The sequence below is a fragment of the Antechinus flavipes genome, chromosome 1 (assembly GCF_016432865.1).
Source record: "Antechinus flavipes isolate AdamAnt ecotype Samford, QLD, Australia chromosome 1, AdamAnt_v2, whole genome shotgun sequence".
Classification (NCBI taxonomy): Eukaryota; Metazoa; Chordata; class Mammalia; order Dasyuromorphia; family Dasyuridae; genus Antechinus; species Antechinus flavipes.
The window spans coordinates 308,921,820-308,938,525 of NC_067398.1; the positions used below are offsets into that span (position 1 = coordinate 308,921,820).

At 38.4% G+C, this 16,706-nt stretch overlaps 1 protein-coding gene across 4 annotated transcripts in view; it reads right to left on the reverse strand.

Annotated features, from left to right (window-relative positions):
* Positions 1 to 7,886, reverse strand: part of MGRN1 (mahogunin ring finger 1) — a 101,150-nt gene extending 93,264 nt beyond the window's left edge. For all 4 annotated transcript variants that reach the window (XM_051964551.1, XM_051964544.1, XM_051964565.1 and 1 more), the window contains exon 1: positions 7,611 to 7,886. In XM_051964551.1, the coding sequence (XP_051820511.1) occupies positions 7,611 to 7,698 (88 nt within the window). In that variant the 5' untranslated portion in view covers positions 7,699 to 7,886. The remainder of the gene's footprint in view (positions 1 to 7,610) is intronic.
* Between the last annotated feature and the right edge of the window lie 8,820 nt (positions 7,887 to 16,706).

Here is a 16,706-nt window from a genome sequence, read left to right on the forward strand (position 1 = left end):
CAAAGCAATGATAAAAGAGGGAAAAAGATGCAAATATGCAAAAAAATGTTTGTGGCAGCTCTTTTTGTGGCAGCAAGGAATTAGAAATTGAGTGGATACTTATCAATTGGGGAATGGCTGAATAAGATATATTATATGAATGTAATGGAATATTATTATTCTATAAGAAATAATGATCAAAAAACTAGAAAGAGTTAATGAACTGATGTTGAATGAAGTAAGTGACCATTATACACAGTAACAGCAAGATTATATAATGATCAATTATAATACACTCAGTTCTTCTCAGCAATGTAGGTGACCCAAGACAATTCCAACAGATTTGGGATGGAAAATGGCATCCGCATTCAGGAGAACTATGGAGCCAAATACAGATCAAAGTATGCAATTCTCACCTTTTTTGTTTGTTTGTTTTTTTGCTTTTTTCTTTCTCATGGTTCTTCCCTTTTGTTCTGATTTTTCTTTCACAACATGACAAATATAGAAATATGTTTAAAAATGACTATACATGTATAACTTATATCAGATTGCTTGCTATCTTGAAGAGGGAAGAGATAAGGAGAAAAAATATGGAACTCAAAATCTTACAAAAATGAATATCATAAACTATCTTTACATGTAATTGGAAAAATAAAATAATATGAGGAAAAAAATAAACTTACAAGAAAAGGTGTAAAGAAAAAGAAAAAAAAACTTTAGATGTAAAGAGGCCTCCTGCAGAAGATAATGATTTAGTTGAATCTTGAAAATAAACAGAAATCTAAAAGGTAGAAGTGAGGAGGAAAAGTATTCTCAGCATAGGAAATAGCTAATACAAATTTATGGAGATAAAAGATTTAGTATCCTGGGTAAGGCAAGTAGACCAGTTCAGCTAGACAAATTTCAGGGGTCCTCAAATTTTTTAAATAGGGGGCCAGTTCACTGTCCCTCAGACTGTTGGAGGGCCGGACTATAGTAAAAACAAAAACTTTGTTTTGTGGGCCTTTAAATAAAGAAACTTCATAGCCCTGGTTGAGGGAGATAAGCATCCTCAGCTGCCGCATCTGGCCCGCAGGCCATAGTTTGAGGACCCCTGCATTAGAGGAAGGAGAGTATAACAAAACTAGAAATCTATAAAGAGGACGGGTTATAAATAGCTTTAAATTCCAGAGAAGTTTATACATGAGCATAGCATAGCATAGCATAATTTACTAAGTAAGATGTTAATATGGTCAGATCTATGCTTTCGAAAAAAGAAGGCAAGAGTCAAGACAATAAAGAACCCCAAAAGCAAATGGATTCATTTATTGAAATGGCTTGAAGCTAAATCCTCCAGAACCCTTATGGTATCATGACAGAATGTTATCTATTGTGGTCTTTTTTTAATCTTCATTCTTGACCTTTCTGCAACATATGGTACTATTGGTCAACTCCTAGATGTTCTTTCCTTTCTGGGTTTAAGATATTGTTTTTTCTTGAGTGTCCTACAGATCTAACTTCCTCTTCTCAGTACTCTACTGGATCTTTATCTGTATCACACCTATTAACCAAGTATGTCCCCCAAGGTTTTGTTGTGGATACTCTACTCATTTGTTTCTATTCAATTTCACTTGAGGTTCTGGTCAGCTCCTTATAACTATCATCTACCTATCAACTAATATTTCTGAGCTGATACTTCCTGATAACAGATTTCTCTTATCCCTACTTAGCCTGTGATGTGGCTTCCTTAATTATGCCTTCATGGTAAAGCTGGGCTTCCACTCATGGATTGCAGCCTGCCTATCCTCAACATGTGATGCCCACATAAAGTCAGATTTTATGCTGAAAATTCCTAGTTTTGGCTCTGGACAGCTTCTGTTTCCTTCTGTTTCTTGGCCCCAAAAAGCAAAATTTCTACCTTTTTTGCTCTGTTGCTGCTTTTTTTTTTTTTTTTTTTTTTTTTTTTTTTTTGCCATTTTTAAAAAAAGAGAAAGAGGGCAAGGAAAAATGGAACTGAACCTAAACCACCTCTGAGATGAGAACTAGAAAGAAGGTAAAGAGGATCCCTGAGGGCCAAGATCTTTCCTTTCTTTTGCAATCCTTTTTCATATAACACACTGCTCAGCACATAGAAGGCCCTTACTATATTCTGCTAATTCCAGTAAAATGGGAAAAAAAAAATCTAAATATGCAGGAATACAAAAAAGTAAGCTTTAAGATCTTTCCAAATATTTTAAAAATACAAACTGTTTTTCTTCTACATCCCCAACATCCAAAACATATATACACATCCCTCAACACTTCTCTCTTTCTTCAATAAAATTCCAATGGCTTTAATTCTCCTCATTGTTTCAAGTTTTCGCCTCATTCCAACCCAATCTCCAAATCTCTGCCAAAGACATTTTCTTCAAGTATAGATCTGACTTTATTACTTCCTTACTCAATAAACTTTAATGGATCTCTGTTACATCAAGGATAAAACATAAACTGTTAGTTTTTAAAGCTCTTCACAACCTGATCTGATTCTCCCTGTCCAATCTCATTAAATATTATTCACCTCCTGCACTCTATTGTTCAGTCAAATTGGCCTTCTCTCTGTTACTCCATTTCCCATACCTTTACATCTCTGGTGTATTCTCTATTCGCTTTTGCCACACAGAATCCCTCAATTTCAAAATGCAGCTCAAATATCAACTTCTATACAAAGCCTTTCCTGATAACCCCAGTTACTAATATTTTTGTCTCCCAAATTACCTTGTACTTAACTACTCTACATTTATTTCTTTTATTCTATATACATATACATTATTTTATTCCATATGTGTGTCTAAGATTTTTTTTCACATTTTTTATATTTGTTTTCTTAAATGTTTGTTTATCGATTACTGACCAAGAAAAATCCAGAGTTAGGTAAACACACATTGTACTTAACAAATAATCCTGGTCCTAACCGCAAAAGCTCAGAACAGTCTGGCTTAGGAATAGTAATACTGTAGAGTTTGTAAAACTTAAGTAATGTTGAAAAATTCAACAAAGCTAAAAGAAATATGAAGCCTTTACTGATCAAGTGATTTTGTGATCAATTTAAAACACCTTTTTCTATTCCCAAAAATATACTACAGGTTTTTCAAGTCAACCAAGCACAACTCACATGGATACTTACAACAGAGTAAATTATATGAGGAATTCAGAGATGTTTTACCATAAGAAAACTAGCAATAAAAACCATAATGAGCTCAAAGTCTGAAGTCATGGTTATAATCTTTCATTGCCATATAAAATCATCTGAGACAAAACATCGCTTTAAATTCAAGAAACTCAACAAGCCATAGCTTGTTCAAGCATCAAAATAACTATAAAGAAGGTAATGTCTACTGAACAGAAGAACATACACTGGAACTATCACTAGCTATATGATCATAGGCAAATCACCTCCTCTGAGCCTTAATTTTCTCTTTCCAATGGGAATAGCACCTTCCTCATCTATCACACAAGAATGCTATGTTGAGATAATATAACCAAAGAAAGCATTTTGAAAAGTATAATGTAGTCTCTTTGTTTTTTTAAACTGAGCACACCACATTACAAGTTTCCACTAAACACACTTGTCTTTCTTTAGACCTACTTTAATAGTTTCAAGCAAAAGATGAGTTATATGTGCATGTGTGTATAGATATATATATAAAATGTAATAATTATATATGTATATGTGTGTGTATATATTATATAGTGCTTTATATATCTTTAGTACCATACCCCTAACTGATATGTGGTCAAAACACTTGACAAGAAACACAACAAGCAGCTGTTGTGAGGAATTTCACAAAAAAAGCCAGATTCCCAGAATTTCAGGTCAATATTACTCCCTCTAATCACTCAGGAAGAAAGTGTGTCAGGTCTCCAGAAAAATGTCTCATGGACATTCATCCACTTGTATAAGGCAAGTAATCACATTATACCAAAGAAGTGAGAGACAAAGAGTTGATTTTAATTTTCTGGCCATCTCAAATCCTCAAAGAATGGGCTATGAAAAATTTGAATTAGCAATTCAGTTTTTTTAGTACTCATTTATAAGACTAAAAGAAAGATCAGTCAAGACTCAAGTGATTTCTTAACCCCCCAAATGGAGGAAAATTGAGGACATCTGAAGAAAAGTTTCTGGACTAACCATATTCAACTACTTTATCATTCATTCAATTTAGATTTGCAGCTACTGAAAATTCTCTTGTAGAACTTGGAAACCCACTTCTCAAACAATTCCTCATCAACCTGCCTATGTTATAGCCATCATTTTCTTCCTTTTTTTTTTTTTTAATAACTTTTTATTGATAGAACCCATGCCAGGGTAATTTTTTTTTTTTTTACAACATTATCCCTTGCATTTACTTCTGTTCCTATTTTTCCCCTCCCTCCCTCCACCCCCTTCCCTAGATGGCAAGCAGTCCTTTACATGTTGAATAGGTTACAGTATATCCTAGATACAATATATGTGTGCAGAACCGAACAGTTCTCTTGTTGCACAGGGAGAATTGAATTCAGAAGATAGAAATAACCCGGGAAGAAAAACAAAAATGCAAGCAGTTTATATTCATTTCCCAGTGTTCTTTCTTTAGGTGTAGCTGCTTCTGTTCATCTTTGATCTGAATTAACTCTCTTTATCGAAGAGATCCACTTCCATCAGAATATATCCTCAAACAGTATCGTTGTTGAGGTATATAATGATCTCCAGGTTCTGCTCATTTCACTTAGCATCAGTTCATGTAAGTCTTGCCAGTCCTCTCTGTATTCATCCTGCTGGTCATTCCTTACAGAACAATAATATTCCATAACATTCATATACCACAATTTACTCAACCATTCTCTAATTGATGGGCATCCATTCATTTTCCAGCTTCTAGCCACTACAAACAGGGCTGCCACAAACATTTTGGCACATACAGGTCCCTTTCCTTTCCTTAGTATCTCTTTGGGGTATAAGCTCAGTAGAAACACTGCTGGATCAAAGGGTATGCACAGTTTGATAACTTTTTGAGCATAGTTCCAAATTGCTCTCCAGAATGGCTGGATGTGTTCACAATTCCACCAACAATGTATCAGTGTCCCTGTTTTCCCACATCCCCTCCAACATTCCACATTATCTTTCCCTGTCATTCTAGCCAATCTGACAGGTGTGTAGTTATAGCCATCATTTTCATCTTAATTCCATTGCATATTTGGACTCCCCTCCTGAATTCTCTAGTTCTGAAAGGAGAGTTTTTGCTTTATCTTACTAGGAAGCAGGCCTGCACAAACACTTTTTAGTCATCTCCATATTAGTGTATTAGCTCTTATTTTCTAGCTCCCATTTATGTGTCATCTTCACTTAATAGAATATAAGTCCCTTGAAGTCAAAGATCATCTTTCTTGCTTGCATATGAATCCCCAATGCTTAGTGCAATTAATGACCTATCTATCTATTATCTATCCATCTATCCATCCATCCATTCATCTATCTTTCATGTTAGGAACTATGAGACTCACATAAGAGATAAAAGGTCTGGGAAGGAGAACAATCACAGAAACTCTGTAACAGGAAACAGATCAGTAGAGAAAATTACTTGAAAAAATAGCAATGAATCTCCAAATGACCATTTTGAATACTTAAAATCTCTTTATACCATGTGGAAGAACTAACTACCTGATAAGGAAAAGAGCAACTAGTCCCATAGATTACAATAAGTCAATACTCTTTTAGCTTTGTCCAGTGTAAAAAAGCAAAATCAAAAACCACTTTCCCCAAATACCTTTTATCCACCTTAAAATTCTGAGACGGATTTTCTTTTAAACAATGTTCTATACAAGGTTTTGCAAAGGTGAAAGTTGAAAACTATGCATATGTTTTGAAAACAAAAAACTTTTTAAAAACAAAATAAAATATTCTAACAAAGTAAAAAAAAAGGGCGGGGGGGGAAGGGGGGACGACAATTCTATTTGATGTAAGAAGTATTTTGTGCTTCTCAAGTTAGGAAATTTCTAATCAGTTCCAGTGTATGTTCTTCTGTTCATGAACCCTACTGAATGTGGTAAAAGAGCAGTTTCCACTTTCAATTGTTTCTCTGGCATCGTCTATGGTAAGAGAATATAAATACAAAAATATAATCCACTATCCTTCAGCATCACCACTTAAGGACACAAGGCACTAAGATGCTGTCTGATGAATTTCAACAGTCAATCATCAGATGAGTCAATATTCTCCGTGTGTCTGAAGATCACAGCAATATGTTGGGGAAAACCAAGCTTTCCCCACAATTCCAGCCTCTCCTCTACAAACAGTTCCTGGGAGTTATTTAAAGCATGGAAGATTTGAGGCAACTGATCTGAGCTCTTCCATGGCCCTTGCATGCCCTTCTTTCTTTCTCTTAGCATAATCAAAAATATTCCTCCCACAGGGCCTCAAAACAGCACAACCTTGTTCTATTACCAACTAGTTTTTGTTAGTAGCAGTGAGAATAGGCCCATTCACCTCTATTGATACTTTCGTGAGCCCTAGCAAATTTGAAAAAGATCAGGAAATGATGCCCAAATTTTGCCAATTTGTCATTCCATCAGAAGGAAGTACCCTGCAGTTGGGGAAACCTCAAAATGGCAGATTAAAGAGATCTGAGCAAGAAAAATATTTTAGGCTCATTGATAAATTGGCTGAAGGGGAAAATGGGTAAGACTATGGGCTTAGACTTAAAGGAAATTAAGTGATAGGATGGATGGAAAAGTGACATAAGTAGTATTTCAAGGTATGATAAGCAGAAAAAGTAATGGTCCCAAACCAAAGGCCAAATAGAGGTGACACCCCTTTAATAATCTCAAAGAAGTTTTCACTGACATGGCAGGGATTAGATAAAGACACCTTCCAAGTGGGAAAAACCAGAACAAAACAAAACACTGAATTAAGAATCTAACTGAAATCTTGAATTGGTTGACCTTGAACAAATTGTCACTTTACTATGGATTTTAGTTTACCATCAATAGAAGGCTACACCTCATAGTTCCATCGATATCAAAATCTATGCTCCTATGATCCCTGATTTCTCAAGGATTAGAGAAGGTGAACTCTAGTGCTAATTTCTGGTAAAAGAATCTGGAAACCCAACCATAACAGAGAACCTGGATTTGGTTCAAATAATATCTCTATCTTCCAGTTTGGTACCAACTTAACTATATTTTTAGGAATGTGTTTCCAACTGGGCTTTGTTCATTTAAAGGGGCCAAAAGAGAGAGTCTTTCTCTGCCCTGGCTCCAGTCTAGGTAGAAGGTTAATATTTGGGTTCTGCGTCAATCAGTGGGTTTCTTATATCCAGTTTAGTGCCAAAACCCTGGAAGCGTCTCGTCTGAGGACAGTGGAGTAGAAGTTGCCTCACGATAGCCCCACGGAGGAGCCTGCTCGAGATGCACGCGTCCAGACTCCTGAACAAGGAAGCAGCTGTCCCCGGACGGGACTGGCCTCTACGGGGGGCGGAGGGGACAGAAGCAGAGGCTTGTGGGGGAAGGGACACAGGGGACAGCCGGCCCAGGAAAGGCTACTTATGAGGGTGGGGTGGGGAGCAGGAGAAAAGACTGACAAAGAGCGGCTCTCCGCGGGCCGGCCGGGGCTCGGGAAGGAAGAGCTAGCTTCTCACCGGACTTGGGAGGGTACCGATAGGCCGAGTTCGCCTGAATGTCGATGTCCTCCACCCCGGCGATCCGGCGGCTTAGGATGGACCCCATGGCGCCAGGGGTGGAGGAAGAATTGGAGCAGGCTCCGGACTGTCGAGGGACACTGGGGGATCCTCACACGGACATAATACGGCTGAGGTCCAAGCTGCCCGGCCCCAAACACAAACACCCACCGCAACTGCGGCGACAGCGGCGGCGGCGGCGACGGCAGCGGCGGCTCGGCCCCCTTCTCCCCACCCCCATCTCGAAGGCTGGCCCCTACGCCACTGCCTTCTTCCCTCCCGCTCCCTGCCCCAGAGAGCTATGGGAAAGAAAGTTTTCTAGCTGCTGAGTGAACCGGCTCACAACACGGAAATGCAGTCTCTGGAACTACACGTCCCAGAAATCCCCACCTCCGGGGCCTGCCAGACTGTTGACATTCTCTCAGGGCTATACTAGAAGAACTAAAACACGAAGGGGATGAAGTCTTTCCTTAACCTTTAGTCTGTTACTCTTCCTTCCTTCTTCAGTTCGAACACATCGGCATTCTATGCAATATTATATATTGCTATACTCCCTTTGAGGAAATATCTACTAATTAAATCTGGCCCTTCCATTTACCTTCTTCCTTGCAATCGAAAATCCCCCCCGTTTCACCAATGGTTCCCTCCGCTTGTCAGGGCCCCAGCTCTGCTGGCAAGGACCAGCAGAGGGTGCTTCGGCACTTTTCACTTTGTATGTGAATGAAGAAAGAGCCAAGCTGAAGTTTTCAAGATGACCTGCGGAAACTCCAGTAAATACGGTTTGGAGTGACCGTGCTGACGAGCATCAGTATTCAGAGCAACTTCGAGCTGCACTGAAACACGTCCAGGGAAATGTGTAGCTGTGCTTTTGCAACCCCGGGAAAGGCAGCAGTTCTCAATTTGCTGATAAACAAAATGAGGCACCGAAGACACCATCATATACACTAGCAGAACTGGAACTAGATTCAAGATCTACTAATTTGAAATTAGCTCGAATTATCTTTTTCCTTGGAATGCTCCGATCTGCAATCAGTCAACAAGTATTCAGTATCTCCTCCTACGTATTATGCACAATGCTGGGGAAGGCTTGGAACGAGTTCACATTATATTGGGCTGTTAATGTCATATGTGTGGGCATTCCCTCCACAAATGCATGCAGATAAGCCCATTTAAGAGTTCTAGAGTTGTTGTGGCTTAAAACTAATTACAGCAGATTCTTCGATTTTCTTAGGCTGGTCCTGTGACAAGAGACCCAGTCCACCAACCACATCATACTGGGAATCTTTCCAGCTTGGTTAACAGCCAGGGTTTGTTACTGAGCTGCCATAATATTTAGGAGCCCATTATTGCCTCTACCTTGCAATAAAACATTGAAATAGGAACTTCATTCGTGAAAAAATTACATTGGTGCTATGACTGTATTGATAATCCAATCTGCATCAAAAGCACCCATAGAAATTACATTGAAACTGCAATATTCATAGAACTAATTTGGTGGTATTCTTCAATCACTCAAAAAATCTTTACTAATACTTACTATGTGCCAGGAACTGTGCTAAGCTTTGGGAATACAACAAGCTGCAAAACACAGTCCCTACCCTCAAGGAGCTTAAAATCCAATAGAGACAAGCAAACATCTATAAACAAAACAAGCTACAATAGAGGATAAATTGGAAATGATTAAGAGGGAAGTACTGAAGTTAAGAAGGACTGAAGAAGGCTTCTTATAGAAGGTGGCATTTCAATTGAGACTTCAAGGAAGCCAGAGAGGTCAGTAATAAAAGCTGAGGAAGGAGAGTCTTCCAGGCATGGAAGACAGCCAGAAAGAATGCCCAGAGCCAAAAGAAGAAATGTCTTATTGATGGGACGTCAGAAAGCCAGTGTTACTGAATGAAAGAGTACATGGTGGCAAGTATGGTTTAAAGAGACTAGAAAAGCAGGAGGGAGATAGGTTATGAAAAGTTTTGAATGCTAAACCGGGCATCTTGTATTTACTCCTGGAGGCAATACAGATGGAATTATAGATAAGATTGTATAAGGATCTATTTCAAAACAGCCAGACTCTAGTTTAAGAAAAATAACAGCACTTAAAGTTTGTAAAGCATTTTATATATATGCTACCTCATTTGTAATAGCTTTCATTAAGGTTAAAAGTAATCAATGATTAGAATATAATAATATAAACAGGTAGATTCAGAATATTAGAGCTGAAAGAAACATCAAGCATCTATCTAGTCAGTCTCTTTCATTTTTACAAAGGAGGGAACTTATATGCTCCAGAGATTGATTTGTCAAACAGCATGCAATTTTTCATGAAAATTTGCTTTTAAAGAATCTTTATTAAAATTAAATATCTAATAGCAGGATATGGAGTAGCAATCTCTCTTTAAAGAGTTTATGATCTCAGTAGCGAAGGAAATAATTTGTATCAAATAATAATTTAATGTAAAAAGGCAAGATTATTATGGAATAAAGTTAGGCTGAGAAAGCAACATAGAAGACAGTGCTTGGCATTTAACAGGTGCTTAAATCCTTGTTGATCTGATTTCTTGACTAAAAAAGGTAAAATCTTGAACTGAATCTTGAAAAAAATATAGGACTATGGTGATGAAAATCTTAGAAGGCAGAGATGACTGCAGACCTGCCAAAGCTATGAAGGAGAAATGGAACATTGGTTATCTTCATCCCTTATCTTGTTATCCTTTGTTCTTGAAGAGGACCAAAAATGACATCAGTTACAATGTGTCTGACTGTGGCTGCTCCGACCAATATGAGCTCTGCCACAGATCAGATACATACAGTCTCCATGAACATTTGGGGTGGCTTCTCTAATTTTGTGCATCTCGAATTTCTTCTGAGTTAATTCAATTCTGCTTTGCTCATTAAGAATAGCACCTTCTCTGATGAGGGTACACCACACTGGGCAGTCCTGTTCTAGTGTCTTCCATGTCATACAATCGATTCTAAAGTTCTTAAGAGAGACTTTATTGCTTTTTCTGACCACTTTGTGAGCACTTGCATTTATGTGAGTTCTCCATAAAATATATATATATATATATATATATATATTATATATATATATATATATATATATATATATATACTTGGCAGTTTAGTGAAGAAAGGGCCTCAGTGTCTGGTATCTTATCCTGCCAGGTGATCTTTAGAATCTTCCTAAGACAATTCAAATGGAAGCAATTCAGCTTCCTGGCATGGTGCTGATTTGCTGTCCAGGTTTCACAGGCGTACAACAATGAGGTCGGCACAATGGCTCTGTAGACCTTCAATCAATCTAACATCTCTGCTCTCCCACACTTTCCTTCAGAGCCTCCCAAACCCTGAGCTAGCTCTGGCAACGCATAGTTCAATCTCATTATCAATGTGGACATCCTTGGAAAGTATACCATATACTGTCAAAGTATAATGTCAAGATAAAAGAATTTATCCACAGCATTCAAACCATCTCTAATGAAAAATGGAGTTCTAGGAAAGGCAAAAGAAAAAAAAAAAAAGATATCCACTGAATCAGTAGAAAAAATGGGTTAGCAGGGTATCTTACCAGTATTAAAGGCAAAATTTTAACTATTCCAGATATTCAGAGGGGTAGGAAAAAACAGCCATATAAGAAATATACCAAAGTAGGAGATAATTTTCCTTGTGTTTTAATTCTAACTCATCTGACCTTTTATGTGATCTTTAGAAAATCTGAAAAATAAATAAAAGTCTCTTAGACAAAGAAGTCCCCCTACCTACTGCTTTAAAGGGCTGGACGAGGTAAAGGACAAAGCTGAACAATATGCACCACCAAAATGTAGAGAGTATTTCAAATGAATAAAAATGCTGGTCTCTAGGAAAATAAAAAGGAGTGGTAATATGGGTTTAGTCTTATTCATAACAAAATAACATAAACCAATGCCTGAATTCCCTTGAGCAGTGCTTGTACAGCCCACTTAACAGGGCTGAAGGAGAGAGAAGGGAGCTGTTGGTGCCAGGAAACAGTTAATGGTGCCCACAGTCTGCTACCATCATGACAAAATCAGCCATAGAGAAGGGCACACTCAACCAGTGAAACCCAAGGCCCCTCTGTCAGGCCCCTGTTTAGCTGACTGAGGAATCCAAAGTCCAGTCTCCAGGGCAAATCATTACTTGCTGAAAACAATTTTGTTTTCCTTTCCTGTCATACCCCCTCCCTTAGGGCCCCCATGTTTTTGCTGTCATGTTGGTTACCACTGAGTCCAGTGGGAAAACAGCCTAGCGCAAAGGAGAGCCCTAGAGTAGGACCCAGGCTTATGAACTTTATTTCAATAAATACCACCCAGAATGAGGGCTGACTCACAGCCTGGGAGAATTTCCTTTTCTCATTGTTGGCACCCATTTGCCTGGCACCTTGTGTTGCCCCTTCAAGAAAGAAAAACAAATTATGAAGAAGGGTTCTGCCTCCTTTGAGAAGAAAAGCATCTTGTTGGCCTGCTTGCCTCCCTGGCCCTCATTCTTACCCTGTGGTAGCCTGGTGATCGACTTTCTCCCACCCTTTCCCCACCAGCTTTGCCAGGAGGACTGGCTGCCCTTTAATTCCCTACACCAGATTCTTGCCTGGCAGAGGCCTCTCTGTAGCTCGCCAGAGCTCACTGAATTCATTCTTTGTTCTCACAGACGCTGCTGAGGCTTTCATTTCCAGGTCTCCTGCATATAAAGCTGTGGTCCAGTATCTTAGGGAAATCTGGTCTGAATTCCCATGCCATCACAATACCACGAAGAGGCAAAGCATTCCTTGGTGGTGCTATCCCAACAAATGATGACAGAGACAGTAAAAAAAAAAAAAAAAAATCAAGCTCAAATTCTTGTATAAGTAAGATTATTCTCATTATACCTGGCAGCTCCATATGACAGATAGCCTCAGCCCTTTGGAAGTCTCTTAGGCCTTTACTCCCTATTCCTGAACCCTGCTTTTGGAGTTTCCAGAATCCAGAGATTCATATCTGCTTGTCATCTGTTGCTGCTTAGCAACCCCATTATATGTCTAGCTTTCCATCCCAGTCAGCCCACAATGACTGGCAGATTTCTCCTTGAATGCAGAATGCTGAAGGTGTGCCAAAACACTGTTCCTCATTGTCCCGAGACCTTTCAAAGTCTAGCCACCCTGCCTCTTCTATGTCTCCTGTCCAGTCAATCAGTTACTTTTCAGGAATAAACTTGTAGGAGTTGTAACATGAGAACTCCCAGGTAAGAGTTGCCTATGAAACCCCAGAAGGTAATAATAATCAAAATAATTATAATATAACCCAATTTAACAAACATTTAACACATTATAATTTTTACATCAGTTGTTTCCCTTCAAAGCCATATTCCCCAAACAACTGATCTCTTCCAAATAGCAAAGAAAAACAACTATGCAAAATATAGTGATTGAATCTAAAAACATATATCACATTCCACATTCATAGCTCTTCCACTTCTTAGCTGAGGAGGGAGCTTCACAGCAGGCATATATTAGAGGTGCCTATTTCTAGGTAGTTGAGTTATACTGACAACAAATAAATTGATCAGTCAATTAATAAGCATTTATTAAACATTTACTATCTGTCAGGCAGAGAGCTAGGTACTGGTGATAACAAAAGAAGGACAAATCAGGAGCTGTCCTCAAGGAACTAGTGCTCTATTCAGGGAACAAGTGATAAAATAATTTTAGGAGGAAGGAAAGTACAGTAAAATCAAGGGCATCAGAAAAAGTTTTTTGAAAGGGATATCACCACAAACTGCACCTTGAATAAACTTAGGGACTCTAAAAAAGTAGAAATGAGGTCAAAGTGCATTTTAGGCATGGGGTGAAATGAAGGCTTATGCAAAGTCACAGAAGCAGAAGACTGAATGCCACTGGGGATAGCAGACAAACCAGTTTGGCTGGAATTTAGAGTTTATGCAGGTAGTAGAATATTGGTTGAGCAGCTAGAAGATCTGAGTTCAAATCGTTATTTTGATGCTTATCTCCTGTGTGAACTTGGGCAAGCTAGCGTCCCTGGGGCTGATTTTAACTCTGTAACAAGAGGGTATTGGAGGCAATGGCTACTGAGGTTTATTCTAGATCTAGATTGATTTTCCTGCCTATGATTCAATAATGAATAATGGGAAATAAGCAAGCTGGAACTAGTTTGTTAAGGAACTTAAGTGCCAAGCTGAGAAATTTCTATTTGTTATCTTATAAATAGGGAGATACAGAAGATTCATGAGTTAATTAATCATAAGCCACTACTAATCTTTACATAAGGACCCCTGCAGGTAACATACTGCCTTGATTTAAAAATATATGATCCATGTTTTATTATATTTTTATTGATTTTGTTATTTCCTAATTACATTTTAACCTGGTGGCAGCCTGTTTGACATCTCTGTCATAGAGTATATAGTGCTTTAATTCACAAAACTATTTCATATGTTTGTTATGTAATTTTTTTTCTCCCAACAGTCAAAAGGTAGACATGACAGATATTGTTATTCATATTTTACAGATAAAGAAATTGAAACTCAAAAAAGAAAAGTGAAAAAGCAGTAAATGATAAAATCTGTTCTCTCCTAACTCCAAGTCCAGTGCCTTTGGGAGCCTGATCCCTGGGGTCTGACTCCTATGTATAGAGTTTGAGATGGGGAACATTGATTGGCACCTTGATGCTTTTGAGCAGCCCTTCATGGATGCCCATTTGTTTACTTATATATTTCAAGAATCCAGGACTCCACTGGTATTAGCACACTAACCCTTTCTACTGATACCAATCACAACTCTTTTCTTTACACCTTAGATTATGAGGTCTCATGGCTAAAAAATCTATCACCTTTCTGAGTCATGTTCTACTTACCAAGGCTGGTCCCTAGATGATCCCCAGACCCAGTATTCAAAAAAACCTTCCACCTGTGGGTGACCTGCCATTGTGAAGCATATACTTCACTGGCATAATTTTTGATAAACCAAGGTCATCTCGATGCAACAGTTACGGCATCAGGGTTAAAATTTAGTGTAGCACCCACCACAGATATGTGAATCCTGTTTGCCTCAATTCCTCATCTGTAAAATGAGCTGGAGAAGGAAATGGAAAACCACTCCAGTATCTTTGCCAAGAAAACCCCAAAAGGAGTTGAAAACTACTGGAGTAACTGAACAGCAGTAAGCACCATTATTATCATGACACACACTCAGTTTTTAATGGTCTAAGGAGGCAATTTAGCCACTCTAAGGTTCATGGATCTGAAACTGAAAGTGATCTCAGAAGCTACCTAACTCCTAATCTCCTTTTAGAAATGAGGAAATTAAAGCTTGTGTAGAGTTAAATAATTTTCCCCAAAACTATATAGGTAGGAATAAAGGGTAGATTTGACCCAGAGCCAAAGCTCTTTCTGTTGTTCTGCTGGAACACTCAGGCTTGGAAAGGGAGAACCACCTTTCCTTCACTTCCCTTAGGCTAACTCTTTGATTATCTTGCGCAGGAGTCTTTGAATGATACATCAAGAGACAGGTTTCTTATTAATAACAGCAAAACTGTCCTCCTTGACAAAAGCCTCAAAGATACGTCCCAAACATCGTCTAATTTCTCTAAAAAAATCACTATGGATTATTTTATTTAAAGATGTCTTAGACTTGTCTTTAGCTAATATGAACACAGGATAATTAAGTAAAAAATTCATCATTCCTGCAGGTTACCTTGTAAAGTGATCCTTCAGGTATGAAATGCACTTCCTCAACCCCCATCCCTGAGTTCCATCAAAGAGCAGCTAAAATATCACTTCTTACAGATCTTTCCAGATTCCTCCCCTCAAGCTGTTAGCATTCCACAATTCTATACCCCCTTTGAAATGAGTTTGTACTGTTTTGTACATATGTTGTTTTTAGTTGCTTAAGCACATTTTATTACCACTTCGTCTCCAGGCCCCCATTTAGAATGCAGCTCTCTAAGGGCAATAACTGTCTTATTTTGGTCTCCACACCCCAGGCCTTAGATCCTGGTACACTTAGTAAGTGCTTAGAAAATATTTATTGAAATAAATTGAATTTCCTGCCTCTTCACTTTTGCCTTCATTGCTTTTCTTGTTTAAAAAGACCTTTTTGTCCCACCTTCAGAATGCTACCCCCTTCTTTGAGGACTGGCCTTTTGTCTCTCTTTTTCTATAGAGTCCTGACTATTCTACCGTGGTAATTATAGCACTTTGGCAGCTATGATCAGATATTGCCTCATATTATTATTATCTTTTTTATTTTTGTCTCCCCAACTAAACCTTATCTTATATTGTCTACGCCCCATCCTAGAGGATAGTGTAAGATGTTCAATATATAGATCACAGGGTTGAGTGGGTAACTTTTGTACCTGTGCTCTGTATTGTAGCAAGTTTGGTAATATTTGCTCTGAGTGGTAAGACAGGCCATTACAATGGGATGGAAATGGCAATTGATTAAGAGGAAGGATGTGTGTATACACACATATACATATCCACATATGTACATACATATATTACATTTGTATAGCATACTACCGGTTAGACAATACTTTAATTTCCATTTAAAAGCTTTGTGAAAACGGCAGAAAAGGTATTATTATTTACATTTCATAGATGAGTACATAGGAAGTTGTCTTTAGTAACTGGCACAAGGTCACACAAAGAATAAGTCTGCGACATAAATCTTCTAACCTTTTAGGATAATATTTTCTTTCCACTGTTACCCTTTTTCGGCTGTTCCATCATCCAGTTTACTTCAGACCAAATCACATAAGAACACTGTTCCTGTTTGTCCAAAGACCTGTGTTTCCTGGTTTGTGACTTCCCCATCTTAAATTCCGCCACCTCTGGAATGGAAAGTGATTAGATGCTTCCTGCCTTAGCCGAGTTGGCCAGAAGGAGGTATGAAGTCCTAATTTTCCTGGCACCCTCTGGATACAGGGAATCATTCCTGAACACTTAAGAGCCTCACTGCACTGCCCCAGTTTCAAATGAGGACAAAGCAGGGTTTGCTTAGTGGCAGAGTAATGGGGCTAGAGCATCTGCTACATCTGTCATCTTCTGGATCAGCTCTCC